At 46.2% G+C, this 14870-nt stretch overlaps 1 protein-coding gene across 1 annotated transcript in view; it reads left to right on the top strand.

Annotated features, from left to right (window-relative positions):
* Positions 1 to 14038, top strand: part of FAM117B (family with sequence similarity 117 member B) — a 31467-nt gene extending 17429 nt beyond the window's left edge. Inside the window, exons 2-8 of the mRNA XM_054970652.1 lie at positions 1321 to 1472; positions 2654 to 2746; positions 4133 to 4246; positions 5745 to 5888; positions 6512 to 6737; positions 7214 to 7334; positions 8548 to 14038. Coding sequence (XP_054826627.1) covers positions 1321 to 1472; positions 2654 to 2746; positions 4133 to 4246; positions 5745 to 5888; positions 6512 to 6737; positions 7214 to 7334; positions 8548 to 8866 — 1169 coding nt within the window. The 3' untranslated portion in view covers positions 8867 to 14038. The remainder of the gene's footprint in view (positions 1 to 1320; positions 1473 to 2653; positions 2747 to 4132; positions 4247 to 5744; positions 5889 to 6511; positions 6738 to 7213; positions 7335 to 8547) is intronic.
* Positions 14039 to 14870: the final 832 nt, after the last annotated feature.

Here is a 14870-nt window from a genome sequence, read left to right as displayed (position 1 = left end):
AGCTGTGCCAGATCTGCCCATCTGGTCTGTGGCCAAGCCTGGTGCCTTCAGAAGGCCTGCAGGCCAAGGCCCCCCTTGTTGCCACCTAGTGCTTGAATTCGGAGGTTTATTCCTGTGAAAAACGGATGTTCCTTGTAGCCGTTGAGGCTAATAACCGTGGATGGATGTATTGTCCATGGATTAGTCTAATCCTTTTTTAAAAACCAACGTGGTGATTGCTGTATTAGGTGGCAGTGGGTTCCTCTTTGCATATTTGTTCTCAATCTGCTGCCCATCAGCTTCACAAGGTACCAGTTTCTACTATTAGAACTGCATTCTAGGGAGAGAGAGTTTTTCTCCATCCTGTGGGTAGTTTTATAAACCTCTTTTGTTTTCCTCCACTGGGTTGAATCTAGCAAACTTAACTGCTTACACAGCAAGTTTTGCCTGCCCCCCTCCCTTCCTGCTGCAGCTCCTCCTGAGGGTTGGAGGACCTGTTGGAGCCGTGTGGGACGTGGTTTATGAGCTTGAGGGGGAAATTGGAGACACTCTCACTGCTTTTCAGAAGCAGAAATGTTTCCCAGGCGCACGCTGGTACCTGTGAAGCCAAGCCTGTGCCTGGTAAAATGTTGGTGTTTAATATTTGTTACCCTTACCTGGCCTTCAGTGGTTAATACCCTGTTCATTAAATGGCAAGTTCTATGGAATCATTAATTTCTCCGATTTTATGAATAACTTTGTGTTATGGGGACATCATTTGCTCTACTTCTATCTGCAATTGAATCCAGTCTGTTTGTATATGATGGGCCTAATTGCTTATACTTTAAGCCACATTTTTGAATGGGTATCAAACATTCCTTAAGTAAACCTCTTCTGCATCAAAAAGCTCTTGCCCCTCGAAGACTGAGAAAGGACAAGACAGTTGGGTGAAAGGTAGTTTTACTTCTGTTAACGGAAGGAGGAAACGTTGGAGATGGATCTGAACTGGCAGGCTGGGCGTGGGTGATGTGAGCGTCAATAACTCACAGGCTCAGTTCAGTAAAAGGCGGCCACGCCCAGGGTGCGCTGAAAAGTACCAGTGGACCCAAAACACCCCTGCGAAGCATCGGCAGTGGGGCCACCTTCAAGCCCTAGAGCTTTAAAGACGTGCCTGACTCTGTGCTTTGCTGGCGGAGTGCTGATTTAGTGGATAAGGGTGCTGGAAGAAGATAGAAGTGACGGTTTGGGGTTCACAGATCAAGGCCTAGATCAAACAGGGGCTTACTGTGCAAGCTCTGTGGCAGTCAGGAGTGTGTGTGAGTGAGTTTTATGTTTGCTCACAAAGATGCGTTTTCCTTTTAGTTGATAAACAACGGCCACCATCATCGAGCCCTTGCAATGCTTCTCGCCGCACGCCTTCTCTAGACATACTTGCTGCGCCATACCTTGCTGGTCAGTGGCCTCGCGAAAACCACGGACAAGCTGCACCTTGCATGAGAGACAAGGCCACACAGGTGAGCTGTCCATAGGCTGTCGCAACGCTCATGTGTCACAATGCTCATGTATGCTTGCCCGTAGAGGGGAGGGGGTTGCTAACCATGAAGAGTAGGGAACATGTGGAGAAGCGACAGGGGGCTGCTGAAGCCGAGGGGATTGGGTGCCATTGGGGGCGTCCCTGAGACAAACCACTGAAGCAGATGGACCCACTTGTCCAAACTGGGTGGCGTTAGGCGGTTCTGGCAGCTGCGGGTCCCAAGCAGAACAGTCGGAACCGGCTTGCGTGCCTTCCCTGCGCTGTTCGTTCTTCTTGGCTGCCATTCAAAAGTCGGTTCCGTGCTGTGATTAGTATCTAAAAAAGCTGTGTGTGAGCACCATCTTAATCTTTGAACTGTATGTAAATTGGTGGTCTATATCCAACAATACTAATGGGCTTTTAGAACTTGGGCACATCCCAAAGAGTTGTGGGGAGACTTATCTTCTAGCTCTGAGAAGAGCAGGCAGAGCAGAGAAATCCTGTTCATAAATATTTAGGGAATTGCTAGTAATGGTGCCTTGCCAACTGCTAGACTTCTGGGGGAGATGCTGCTGCTGCTGCTGGCAGAGGCAACTGGCATTGTTTCCATGCGATCTCAGGGCACTTGATTTCCAAAAGGCAAGTTTGGAGGGAGCTGAACCTTAAAATACAAGTCAGAACGTTGGCTGCTGTTAAAACAAACCAAGTTGCAAACAGACTCGTTTATGTGTTGCCACAAGAACAGTCCAACCGCTTTGATCCTGTAGCATTTTTTTTTTGGTTACAGATTTAGAGGAGAGAATTTGTAACCTTAAGGATTTCTGTCTGGTGAATGCTTGTGCAGGGAAGCTCCCAGAATGCTCCAGACGCTGGGGCTGCTGTTGGTGAGAACACGGCATCTCCATGAGAGAGGGGGAAACTCAGAATGTGTAGGCAAATAGTATCGTGTCCTATTTTTTCATTCGTTTGCTGCCATTATATGCATAGAAAGACGGGTTTCAGTATAGTAATAGGGGGTCGTGATCTTGATTTTAAGAGTGAGCAACCTGACTTTGAACAGGTCTCCTTTCAAGCCAGAATCCTTTTAAAACCTGATTCTGATTTTAAGCGTTCCTTTTTGTTTACCCACACTCTGAGCTCCTGATTCTTAAAGTAGAACTTGCTTTTACCGTTTTGTTTTAGACGGAAAGTGCTTGGGCCGAAGAGTACTTGGAAAAGAAGAAAGGCTCTCATAAGCGCTCGGCGTCTTGGGGCAGCACCGACCAACTCAAGGAGGTTGGGAAATACCTTGTGTTTGTATTCAGCTTTGCCACAGCACGTGGCTGTGCCTGTGCGCTGTTTCTGTGTACTGCCTTGCTTTATGTAAATAAGATGACAGAGAGAACAGAAATGTTCCAAGGAACAGCAAACCAGACCTTCTGCCTGCCTAGTTTGAAGACTGGAATCCATACAGAAAAGAAAAGTTTTCATGGGAGACGCATGACATCGTGGAGAAATGAGGCCACTAGGCAAATAATTAATTTGATTTTTATAGTACTGGGATAATGCTGGAGATTTTTCTAGATGCTATAGAAAAGTAGGCCCTCAAAACCTTTCATCATCCCCTCATAGCGTTTTTATAATTGGCCGAACCACTGTGTGTTCAGAGTAGTTCTTCACTTCAGTTTGGTCACAGTGAACTTGGGATGGTGACGGAGAGTGCCCTCAAGTCATAGCTGACGTATGGCCACCTCCTGCTGGGGTTTTTATGGCAAGAGACTAACGGGGGGTTTGCCCCTGCCTGCCGCTGTATAGCGACCCTGGTCTTCATTGGAAGTCTCCTGTCCAATTACTAGCGAAGGCCAACGCTTAGCTTCCGAGAGCTGATGAGATCAGGCTCTCCTGGGCTATCCAGGTCAGGGCGAACTTGGGATATCCGCACACTAAAATGCCCACAGTGACTGAGTCGTGAGGAACCGGGCAACCTTTCTTGGACTGTCCTCATGACAGGGGAGCCCTGAGGAATAGCTGCCAGCAAGTGGGAAGTGACATGCTGGTCGCATAGGTTCAGCTTGGTGAAGGGTTCTCGTTGAACTGGGAGAATCTCTCGGCTTCCTCCTGCAAGCCCCAGTGAAGACCTTGCTGTTCATCCGGGCATTGACCTTCCTCCTGTCCCATCCCATGTTCAAGAATGGGGGCAAGCAGGTGACAGTGATGCATCTGAGAATCCCAGGAGAAGAGTAGGAGTGCTGTGCTCCCCCACACTCTATGGGCCTTCTGCCCCACCTGCAGTGGAGACAGTCTGAAGGTGCCACCAGCTTGCCTCCACTGTGCCCCTGGAGCTTGTGTGTGTGTGTGTGGGGGGGCGGATCTGCCTCATAAGGCGGGTCTCTCCCTCCCTCTCTTCCTGGTGCAGGCCCAGGATCCAAGCAAGGCCTCTGCATGATTTGGTGTGTGGGCATTCTGTCCTGATTTTCGCCAGCATAGGGGGGGGTGTTGCTGCCAGCATGTTCTAGGAGAGAGAGAATAAACCTCTTAATTTTTAGCAAGCCCCACCTGTTATTCCAAAATAGCTTTCCATAGAGTAAGAATACTTAATTCACACTTTGACAGGCTGATGGAGAGAACGTCCGTGTTATAAAATATGGGAACTCTAAAATGCTCGTTTAATTGTCCTGTCAGATTGCCAAGCTACGGCAACAGCTGCAAAGGAGCAAGCATAGCAGCAGGCACCATCGCGAGAAAGAACGGCAGTCTCCCTTCCATGGCAATCATGCAGCCATTAACCAGTGCCAGGTAAGATTGTGCCGCTTAACATGAAGTTTGTAAGAGTTTGTGTACATCCCCAGGGGTTGTGTGGCAGGCAGGAAATGCAGCAAATGAGCTTTGTAGAGGAGGCAGGTTAAAATGGATGAGAAAATAAAACAAAATGCATGTTTAACGCTGAACACATATTGCTTCAGATTTGATTTGTTGCACCACTTGAACAACAATATTTGTATGTCGTCAACATTTGGAATATATCAAACTAGGTAAGTCCTTAGAGTAGTAGGTATCTTGCAGCAAACCTGAGCCTTGAAGTCTAGATGCTTTGCCAGAATCCACCTGTGCTTTGACTTTTATTCCTATCTTCTTCCAAGGTTCTCAAGGCGCTGGGCATGGTTTTCCCTTCCTGTATTTTATCCTCACAGCAACCCTGTGAGGTAGGTTAGGCTGAGAGTACATGACTTGTTCATGGTTACCCAGTGAGATTCATGACGCTGGAATTTTGAACTCTGGTCTCATTATTGGTTCTGATCAGATATAAGCCCTTTGAAATCAATGGGTTTATGTAGGAATAATGTTTTCATAGGATTGCAGTAAGAAAAAGCGGGGTGAAGTATGGGGGCTATAATCATCGCTGCAAACTGATGTTTGTCTTTGGGAAGTATCTAAATAATGGAAAACTTAGAACTTAAAATCATTCATTGGCTTTTTTTTGCCTTCATTAAAATTAATTCATCCAAATATCCTTTGAGCTGGGCTTTGAATTTACCTGGGAGCCAGTGAAGAGGACAGGGAACTGGTGTGACTTGGCACTGCTAAAGGTGTGTGGCGTCCAGTTCTGGCGCTGGTCCTTGAGGAGCCGATCTTTCTCTTTTTCCTTGTCTCCTCCCTTCTTTGCTCCACTAGTGGTCCTTTAAAAAGGAGGATGCATCAAAATTTAGAAGAACAGTTCTGTGGGGTTTGTTGCCATTTCAGTTCTGCTTCCCGTTAGCATTGGGATGCAAAGCCCCTCCTCTCCCTGCCCGTCTGAGAGCTAGAGAAGCTCGTTGTGTGCCAGGAGAATGGATATGGTAGGTGGGCCAGGAACAGGTACAGTTGCCTGTGTTTTCCTGACCTGTGAAGAATTCAAGGAATAAATGTTCCCTGTATAGAAGAACGTTTTCTGGTAGCACACTAAAAGCTAAGGCTGGATATAAATGCTTTAAATAGGGGCTGTAGCTCAGTGGTAAAATCATCTGCTTTGCTTGCAGTCGGTCCCTGGCATTAAAACTGGGACCTCCAGTTTAAAGGACCAGTTAGCAAGTGATGAGCATGTCCTCTTGCCTGAGACCCTGGACAGCTGCTGCCAGCCCAGGCAGGCAATACTGGACTGGAGGACCAGTTCACCGTTAGGTGCGTTTGTGTGTTTGGATTCCTCTCCAAAGTGACTACCAAGGATTTGAACAGAACATGAAAAAGGCCGTATTCTGGCTTGAAAGAGGAGCAGCGGGAGGCCTGTACTCTTGGTGGTTCTCGTTTGGGTTTTCAGGCCCCCGTCCCAAAGGGTGTGCTGGTCCCCGTGATCCCCGTCACCAGGTCAGCAGGCTCACGTTTCCGCAACAGCATAGAGGGACTTAATCAAGAGATTGAAATAATCATAAAGGAGACTGGAGAAAAAGAGGAACAACTAATTGTGAGTACACTCTGGTTGTTGAATACGTAACTTAGCTGCCCAGTTATTGTGTGGTAATTAACACTTTTAAACTAATAATTGGGCGAGCTTATTGTAGAGCAAGAATGAAGCACACAAACTGAAAACTGGCACTGCGATGTGACTATTTTGTGTAATAGTATTTTGACACTACGTATGCTGGGAAGTCTTGACTAGTCAGAGTTACAAGGACCGCCAGCAGACATCATTCCACCTAGTTGTGCTAAACATTTTCAAGGCGAGACGTGTGTTACAGTGTCTGGAAATGGAATTTTAACAAGAGGCTAAGACGCTTCATCGGGGGTCCTGTGGAGCCTTGCTCTACAGCCTGGCCTTTTTTGGTGAAAGGTCATCCCTTTAAAATCCTCATAAGTAGATATTAGACTTTGCACTTCCTTGGAAAGTCTTACCAGAACCCAAATCTCCTTATGTTTGGCTGCCATCATTTTGTTGTTGGGGTCTGAAGAATAACTAATCTTTTGCTAAAGAGCTTTATTGAAGGGGAGGCCTAAAATAGTCCGTTAACAAGTCAAGTAATTCCTAACCAGACAAGATTAGTAGTCTCCTACATGGCAGAGTATAAAATACGCGTTTACTTCCAACAGCCCCAAGATATTCCAGATGGGCATCGAGCTCCCCCTCCTCTGGCGCAGCGCAGCAGCAGCACCCGCAGCATCGATACGCAGACTCCTGGCGGTGCAGAGAAAGGCAGCAACAACAGCAGCCGGTCCCAGTCCGTGTCCCCGAGCTCATTCCTGGCAATCTCCCATGAGGGCAGCGAGGAGAGCCCGTGCTCGGCCGAGGACCTGCTCGTGGATCCCAGAGATAAAGGTACTGCCTGCTGAAGCTCGAGGTGCACGTGCTCTCTTCTGGCTGAGGCCTCGGTTGCCTTAGGCAACTTGATGTTGCTGTTTTTAAGAGGCAGGGCTGGCATTTAGGCTACGCGTGGCCATTTGTAGGCTGAGCATTCTAACGACAAGAGGAAAGGATTGCGTATTCGTCAGCTCTGGAAAGGGGCGAGTCTAGAACAGCCACCCCTGGGGATCTAAAGACAGGTGGCCTCTCATCCGGCAGGCGGGATCCTGAGCCTGAGAAGCTGTGCTAGAGATCTTCCTGCAGATTTAACATACTGGCCCAAGAGGCTGTCTTCATGCAGAGAGTGAAAATGCTCACGGAATTCCAGTAAGAGGGTGCTTTAGACTGAGAAGGCTTTTCATTGAACTTTGTGTGTGAGGTAATCAAGGATGAGAGAAGTGAATTATTGAGTATTTTGGTATGCTTGATTAAGGATGCTCTGTTCCCTACAGAGAATGGAAACAACTCTCCCCTGCCCAAATACGCCACCTCTCCAAAACCCAACAACAGCTACATGTTCAAACGTGAACCTCCTGAGGGCTGTGAGAAGGTGAAAGTGTTTGAGGAAAGCTTGTAAGTAGCTCTGTGCTTCAAAGAACTCAAGTGTAATGCTCCACTGTGGACGGACATTTGCACGCGTGTTTGGTGTTGCATATGTCTGCATAACTCAGGGCCCTGAGTCTGTGCAAAGTTCTCTTGCTTTCACAGTTTATAATCCAGCAGTTGTTTAAAGCCATATTTCAAAAAGACTGTCATGGGATAGCATGAGGGGAATCCTTAACAGCTCCATGAATGTGAATGTTGACAGGATGACCCAGCGTGGTGATTGCCTGGCTAATGGGCTAAGATTGCAGATCTCTTCAGTGTGCAACTTCTGGCTGTTCTTGGGAGGCAGCCACAGTTTCTGCTTGCAAAGCACCGTCTCTCCCTGATGCTGCTATAAGGGCCTCCAGTGCTCAGCGCACCTTTGGGACGAGGCCTTGGCGCATCCTTCAGAAGCAGGGGGATGTCTGGAGTGTCTCCAAAGCTCCGTGTAAGGTGGGGGACCCCCACCACTTTTTCCCGTGCTCAAGAGAACCGGAATGTTTCCCCTAAACTTGATTGGGGATCTCCTGCTTGTTCCTTCGCAAGCACATTATCAGTGCTAAAGAGTTGCTTTGTGAGCTGAGGTTGGCTGGGCCCTGCAGGCTTGTCAGTTTCCCCTGATGAAAGCAAAAGTCAAGAATTCTGATAAAAGAATTGGAATACAGACTTGGAAATAGAACCGGGCCTAACACAATTGCTTTTTGTGTTATAAACCAAATAAAACTTGTCACACAATCAATACGATGACAATGGCCCGTATGTTTGGACACGGAAACTTGGATATTAAACCCTAATTTGGTGACCTGAGTATGGACCGAAGAAGATCCCGTTTTTAAAAGTGAAATAATTGCTCATTTAGCAAGATGGCTAGTTAGTGCTGGCTTTACAAAGGGCCCTTCACATTATGGCTTAGATCCCATGAAGGATTTCTGTGGGCAGAAAGGGGGAACTGGTTTTTGCTGGTTGCTCCTCCGTTGTTCCAGGGAGTCCCCATCTGCCAGGAACGGCGTTTTGGGCTGCAGTGGTGGAGGGGTGGAAGTGACAGAGTAATGCTCCATGGATGGAGGGAAACCCCTTCCCTCTGCAGAAACCCTCCCTGTGGTCCAGCCCTGCAGTGTTTTGCGGACGTGTTAGAGATGACTATAAAACTAACTTTCTCCCTCTCTCTCTCTGTCTGTGTTCTTCCTCCTCCTGCTTGTAGGCCAAAACCTTTACATGAAATTCCCCCTTTTTACTGTCCTGACAAGAACAAAGTAAACTTCATTCCGAAAAGTGGTTCTGCTTTCTGCCTTGTCAGCATCCTCAAACCCCTTCTTCCTACCCAAGATCTTACACTCAAGGGTGCTGGTCATAATCTGACCGCCACATCTGGGATGACGCCCGCTTTGCTGCAGCCAATTGCTGTGGCCTCACTCGCGGCAAACGCAGACCAAGACCGGCTCTCCCGTGGCCCAAGTAAAGGAATACCGCCAATGTCTGCGCTCCAGCCGTCAGGACGTAGTGAAGAAGCGGAAGGATAACTTCCGTCGTTGCCTCCTGGGGGAAACCTTTTTGAAGTTAATTGTGATTAAGCCTTCCTAATCGCATCTGTTTGCATCATAATTGCTGGCAATTCCATAAACTGCTAAACAGGTCATGCTAGTAGTATCTTGATCTCTATGACTGGTCGCCTGGTGTGAGATCCTGGAAAGAGAGAGATGGCCGTATATGTCTTGTGAAGGCTCAAGATCAATCCGTGGTCTGCACTTTTCAGAAGCTTTGGTACAATAAAGAAGGAAGATATCTACAACTCTGTACAGTTGGAAGGACCAATTTTTGTGATGCTTTGGTCCCAATTTGAACGCTTCCTTTTTTTCTTAAAAAAAAAAAGAGAAAAAGTGTGACATATCAGCTGTTCCTAGCAAAATATCTGCAAAGGGAAAACAAGCAGATGACACTGTTAAGATCATTAGTTTGTACAAAATGTTTTATTTTCAAATGTTGAGTTTTCTGATACACGTAGAGAGAACAGGCCACACCATCACTTCTGGCTACATCATTCCCACTGTTGGGACCAAAGGAGCGAAACTTTTCAGCAGTCTGGTCATGTGACTATGTTTTTATTTCTTCTCCCAAATAAGCTTAATATTCTTCAGACTGAAAAGGAAAGCAATATTGGTGCATAATGTGCATTTGGTGGGGGGCGGGGCCGTGGGAGGTGGATTAGCACTCGCATAGAACTGTTTGTCTGGGAATAGCGTTTTAGAGCACTTCGGCCAGTTGTGTAACGGGTTGTTTCTTGTGTTGTGTTTCAGAACAGTTCCCCCCTCTACTCCCAAAATGCCAATCAATTGTCACATCAGTGCCTCTTGGGATGTCTTAGTTTCTTGTGTTGCTGTTGAAGTCTTGACTTGCCTTCGGGCCCGCACCCGATCTGATCATGTCTTGCCACTGTTCATTATAGGCTCTAGTCATAGGACCTTGAAATGGTTGTGCATGGATCTTCCTGCTAGTCCGAGTACTGTTTTGTGGGTCTGTTGAGGGTAATAGTTTGCCAGGCATGATGTGTGTAAAAGCAATTTATCTTCAGTGAACATAGTTTCCTTTTGGACTAGCAATATTGTTAGTGTTAAGCTAAGAACATTTTGATTCTTAGTATTGGTCTTCAGATATTGCCCACTTCATTTCCTTTGTGTGTTTATGTTTTTAATTATCAACATAGTCAAGAAGTAGGAAGGTGTTTCTGTTGCTACGTTGGCCTGTGAGCAGCACTGAACTTCTCTGGATGCAAAATTGTACTTGACTGAGTTTCAGTAGTCCAGCCTGAACTAGCTAATTCCAAAACCTCTCCAAAGTTGCCGACTCTTACAGCAGGCTCAGTTGTGTAGAAGGGATTTTTGATCAATAATTGATGAAATTGAATTGGAGGCTTTTATGCAGTTATAGGAAAGTAATCTTTTGAAACGTGTCTGGGGGCAGCACATTAAAGGCTGGCGTCAGCATGTGCTGTCAGTGTGACCCCTTCTGGACTAGCAGCCAATGATGATAAATACAGTATGGGGAATGGTGGGATGGGAGCAAGCCAGGCCCAGGCGGATGGGATCTGACACTCATGTGCGGTGTTTGGAGTACTGTGACATACCAGCGACTCTGTCCTGCATTGGTCAGTCTTGGCTTCACTTGTGTGTGAAAATCCCCCCCCCATCTGTTCTCAGGGTCTATATATATCTGCCCCCTTAAGTGACAGTTCTTGTGACTGCTCCTCTGAAGTTCATTTTTAAAATGTTGCTGTGTTACACTCTGTTTCTAAACACTGGCATATCTTTTTGGTCCTGCCCTACTCTGCCACTTTTAGGCATCACCCTGCTCTGGGGGTGGAGTTGCTGGCATATCCAGACCTAGAATCCCTTGCTGCATAAAACATGGTGGGGAGAGTTCTTATTTTAAGAGTGTCTAATCCTCACTGATATTTTCTCCTCCAGTTTAAAGTAAACTGCGGCCTGTATGAAAAGAACGGAAGGAGGAAAAGCAGCGTTGACCTTCATGTGGGTTATCTGGTGGAGCCAACGTCCATGGGCTCATGCCAGCTTCCTTACGAAACTTGTGATGTTTTAGTAAAGTATGGAAAGATGGACAATGTTTGTGCAAGAAGGATATTTGCATTTTGTTTAAACCCACCTCGACTTCTCTAGTTAACAGCTTACGGGTTCCAGATTGTGCAGTGGTTCTCTGGAAATCTTTCCATAATGTGCCCAAGAGCCAAGGGACTGTTTTTGGAATCATATTTAAAATGTAGATCTTCAAATGCCTTCAGAGCCTAAGATTCGTTGTTTTAATCACTGCAAAATGTAAAAGAACATCTTCCATGCACAACAGCATTAATGTCTAATTGTCCCTGCCTTCATTTATGCTGGAGCCCTGATGTTGTTTTCTGGTGCCTTCTTCCTGCTTGATCCTTGGGGCTAAAAGGTACTAAGTTTTGTATGTAACAGGGTTAAAAACCAGGGAGTTTGGGATCATCCAGAGACTTTAGGAAAGCATTGAGCTCATCCCAGGTTTCTGCATTACAAGCCGTGGTACTCCTGACTTGGCCATAGATGCTGCATTTCTTATATCTGGGACTTGGAATCCTCTTCCTGTGGTTGTGCAGGGAACCAAACAGCATCTTTTGCTAAGGGCTGATCCTGGCTTTTCTCTGCCTTGGTGCAGGAGGAGCTTTAGAAGAGCCCGGGAAGCATGGCCTTTGCGTCTCCTGGGAGAGCCCATTCAGAACTGGCTGCTTAACTGGCAGCCTACCAGCGTTGTCCTAGTTGCCACCCTTCTGTATTAGTGCCCACTGCCCTTTCTCATTTAAGGGTGGCCAAAGGCTGAATGAAGTCGGAGGGGCCCGTCCTTGTTCCAGAGCAGGAAACAGATGGCCCTTGAGGTACTTCAGGCTAGCCTACGAGTGCGTTTTAAAAAGATAACACCCCAGTATATGTAGTCTCCTTGGGTATAGTAATTTGAATAAAAAATAAGACACTGGAGGAATGGTGGGCAGCTGGTGTTGGACACTATCTTTCCACTTGGAGGCTGTGAGACCACTCATCCACCTTGCACCCATAAGGTGGTGGTACCACATGGCAACCAACAGTCCTTAAGGGCTTATAAAATCCCCCAGGTCTTTGTATGGAGCTGCCTGGTTGTTTTGTGCCTCTCTGACATCAGAGTAGCATCGGTGCAGAGACAGAGAGAAGCGGGGCAGAATTCAAGAGGTCCCTCAGAAGTACGGAAGTGCAGCCAGCTCAGCTCGTTAGAAGTCACGAGGATCTTTTCCCCGTTTCTTACTATGTTTGCCAGCATTTGTCTCTCTGAGCATGACTGGGAATGAGAACTGGGGCATGGGTCAGTGGGAAAGAGCGCATCGAACATGCATTGCATTTCCCCTGCTAGGACAGGAGGTGAAAGGGCTGGTGGGCCTTTGTGATATATTTGATGCATTTCCAGTCTTGGAGGGATGAGGTGATTTCCGCAGCCCCTGGGCCGCCTCCTAAGTCACACTTGGAGGTGTGACAACCGAATCTTCCCTTGCTGCTTACAGGAGACGGGCAAGAAAGAGAATGGATGTGTTGCTTTCCTTGCTCTTCCAATACAGCTCCTGGGCTAGGAAGGAGGGTTCTTTTGTTCAATATCTGACCTGCCAGGAGATGAGGAACAGAAAAAAGATGGATGTCACTCCCCCTTTCCCCCTGCTGCATTCAGAAGAGAAAAGGAAGGCAAATCTCAAAGAACTCCTTCCTCCACTGCAGGTCCTTCCAGGTGAGGAGGGCAGTCACAGGGAAGGCATCGGGTGATGAGCTGGTTCAGAATCTGAGGGCAGAGAATGTGTGGGAGCTGAAGAGACTCAATTGTTCTGTCAGCACCCAGGCTTTTCCTGAGAACAGAATGAGTGTTCCAAGAGGAGCACACCTGATAATGGACTTCGTTCTCTCCTGGAGGAGAAATCCAAACAACTTGCCCATCTTCATGTAGAAGTCATTTGGCAAAGCAAATGGGGTTCTTAAGAAATGGGATCTTTGAATAGCAAAAAAAAAATGCTTTTGAGCCCATTGTTAAAATGGCAACAAGAAGTTTTTAACCTGAATAAACTAGTGGTGCATTGGTCTCTCCTGAACGTCTGTGGGCCTTCTAAGTTTTGACAGTGTCTACGGGGGAAGGCCACCTACATGCCAGGCAGAGTCAGGCAGCTGGCATTGCAAGCGAACCACGGGGCCGAGAAATCCTTGGGGTAGCCTTACAAGGATGGCAGTCAGGTCTGTGGAAGCTGCTACTGCTTTTTATTGAATGATGAAACAGGAGTTCTTTTGCTTTATTCTTCCTTTTGAAGACGACACTACTTTTTAACATATTCTCAAGAAACCAGTAAAATTCTCCAAGTTCTTTTATAATTGGATGCAAGCTGTTAATGATTGAGTTGAACCATTTGGGAGAAGGATAGTCGGAATGGTTTGACCTAGAAGTTTGCATGGTTCCATTTCTAAGTTTTAAAATACTGTTTTCTGTGTGCACTAAAAACTGCTCCACAAGACAGCCCTGTAGGCTTCTTGAAGCATCTGAAGGCCCAGTTGTGGAGATCACACTTCCTTAACCCCCCCCCCCCCCCCGTGCATATCAGAAGCCCTGGAGGGGCAATAAAAGGGCAAATGATCCTGGTGAAGTGTGACCTACTGCCCACGAACCCTTTCCTTGGTTTCTTGTGTCCTCATCTTGTTTGGCTATCTGGGCCCTGTTTAGACCTGTTCTGCAGAAATGATGCTCCTTAAGGTATGTTTTTCTTTTCCTACCCTAAGTGTCTGGATGTTGTGTAGTGTGACTTGATCGCAGCAGCTCACTGCCAATGGCATGCGATGTATTTTTCCTTCCTGGTTCACCTTCCCTTGCTCAAGACTGGCTATCCTGTTTTCTGCCAGTACTAGGGATAAAAGACATTCTGGAGAAATCCATACCTAAATTTGGTAAATTGTATTTGCAAAGGCCAATGATGTTTTGACTATGTAAGATTTTTCCCTTCAATGCACACCAGTGTGTTTGGGCATTTCTTGTTTTTCTATGGTTTTTATTTTAACGACTGATGTAAGACCTATGTCTGCAAGAAATTTTATTGAATTTTTTTACAAAAATGTTTTACTCACCTTTATGGGACTCGCACACTTTCAATAAATATTTCAAGTTAAGACTTTGTCTATCGCTTCCATATTTTTTACTGTAGGCCAGGGTGATAAAATATGCTAGAGTAAACTTATGATGACCAACAGTACAGAGTCTTTGTCCTTATTGCACCTACTGTAACTCCCCCACCCTTATTTTAAATTGCACAGTTGCATCATTGATTTTCTTTTCAAAAACACTGCAACTTGGACTCCTAGCCCTGTGAGAACCTATGGAAGGCCTTGGGTCTGATGCTTTCTCTGGGTCTCAGTTCCCATTTTGTAAATCAAAAAAATTAAGTTGCTTTAGAAGAGACTGAGGATAAACCACTATCCCATTTTACACGATATGGGTGAAGAGTTCAGAAGCCCCCCTACACACACACACACTGAAGGGGTAACTAACTTCATATAAATGATGTGCTTCAGTGGTTTTGTGTTCAACAAAACAGCTCACTTCAGTGGAATCAGGCAAATAGCAAGCTTGAAGGTAGCTGTGGGGGCAGAAGAGAGAGAACTGTTAATACTGTCTGTGCACAGGGAGGTCCTAGTGAAATACTGTGGTTTCCTTTATAAACCAGCCAGCTTTACAGCTGCCAAATTTCTGTGTAGGGTTAACATGATTATGGAAGATTTGTAGAAGAGCACCGAGAAACTGCAGTGCTCGGATAGCTAGACATTCTTAGGCCTTTGTAACGTTAATTTGTGTTAAATATATTCTGTTTGGCTCTGGACTTGAAAAGAGCAGTAAGGTAGCAAAGCATGGTTATACTTGGCATTTTATTTGTAAGTAAGATACCAATTAAATAGCCAGTAGCTTAAGTTCTTTTCTATTAATTTTAAATAGATTATTTCAGGG

This window comes from Eublepharis macularius, chromosome 2 (assembly GCF_028583425.1).
Source record: "Eublepharis macularius isolate TG4126 chromosome 2, MPM_Emac_v1.0, whole genome shotgun sequence".
Taxonomy (NCBI): domain Eukaryota; kingdom Metazoa; phylum Chordata; class Lepidosauria; order Squamata; family Eublepharidae; genus Eublepharis; species Eublepharis macularius.
The sequence above is the reverse complement of the archived record's forward strand: the minus strand, read 5'-3'. Positions and strand labels throughout refer to the sequence as shown.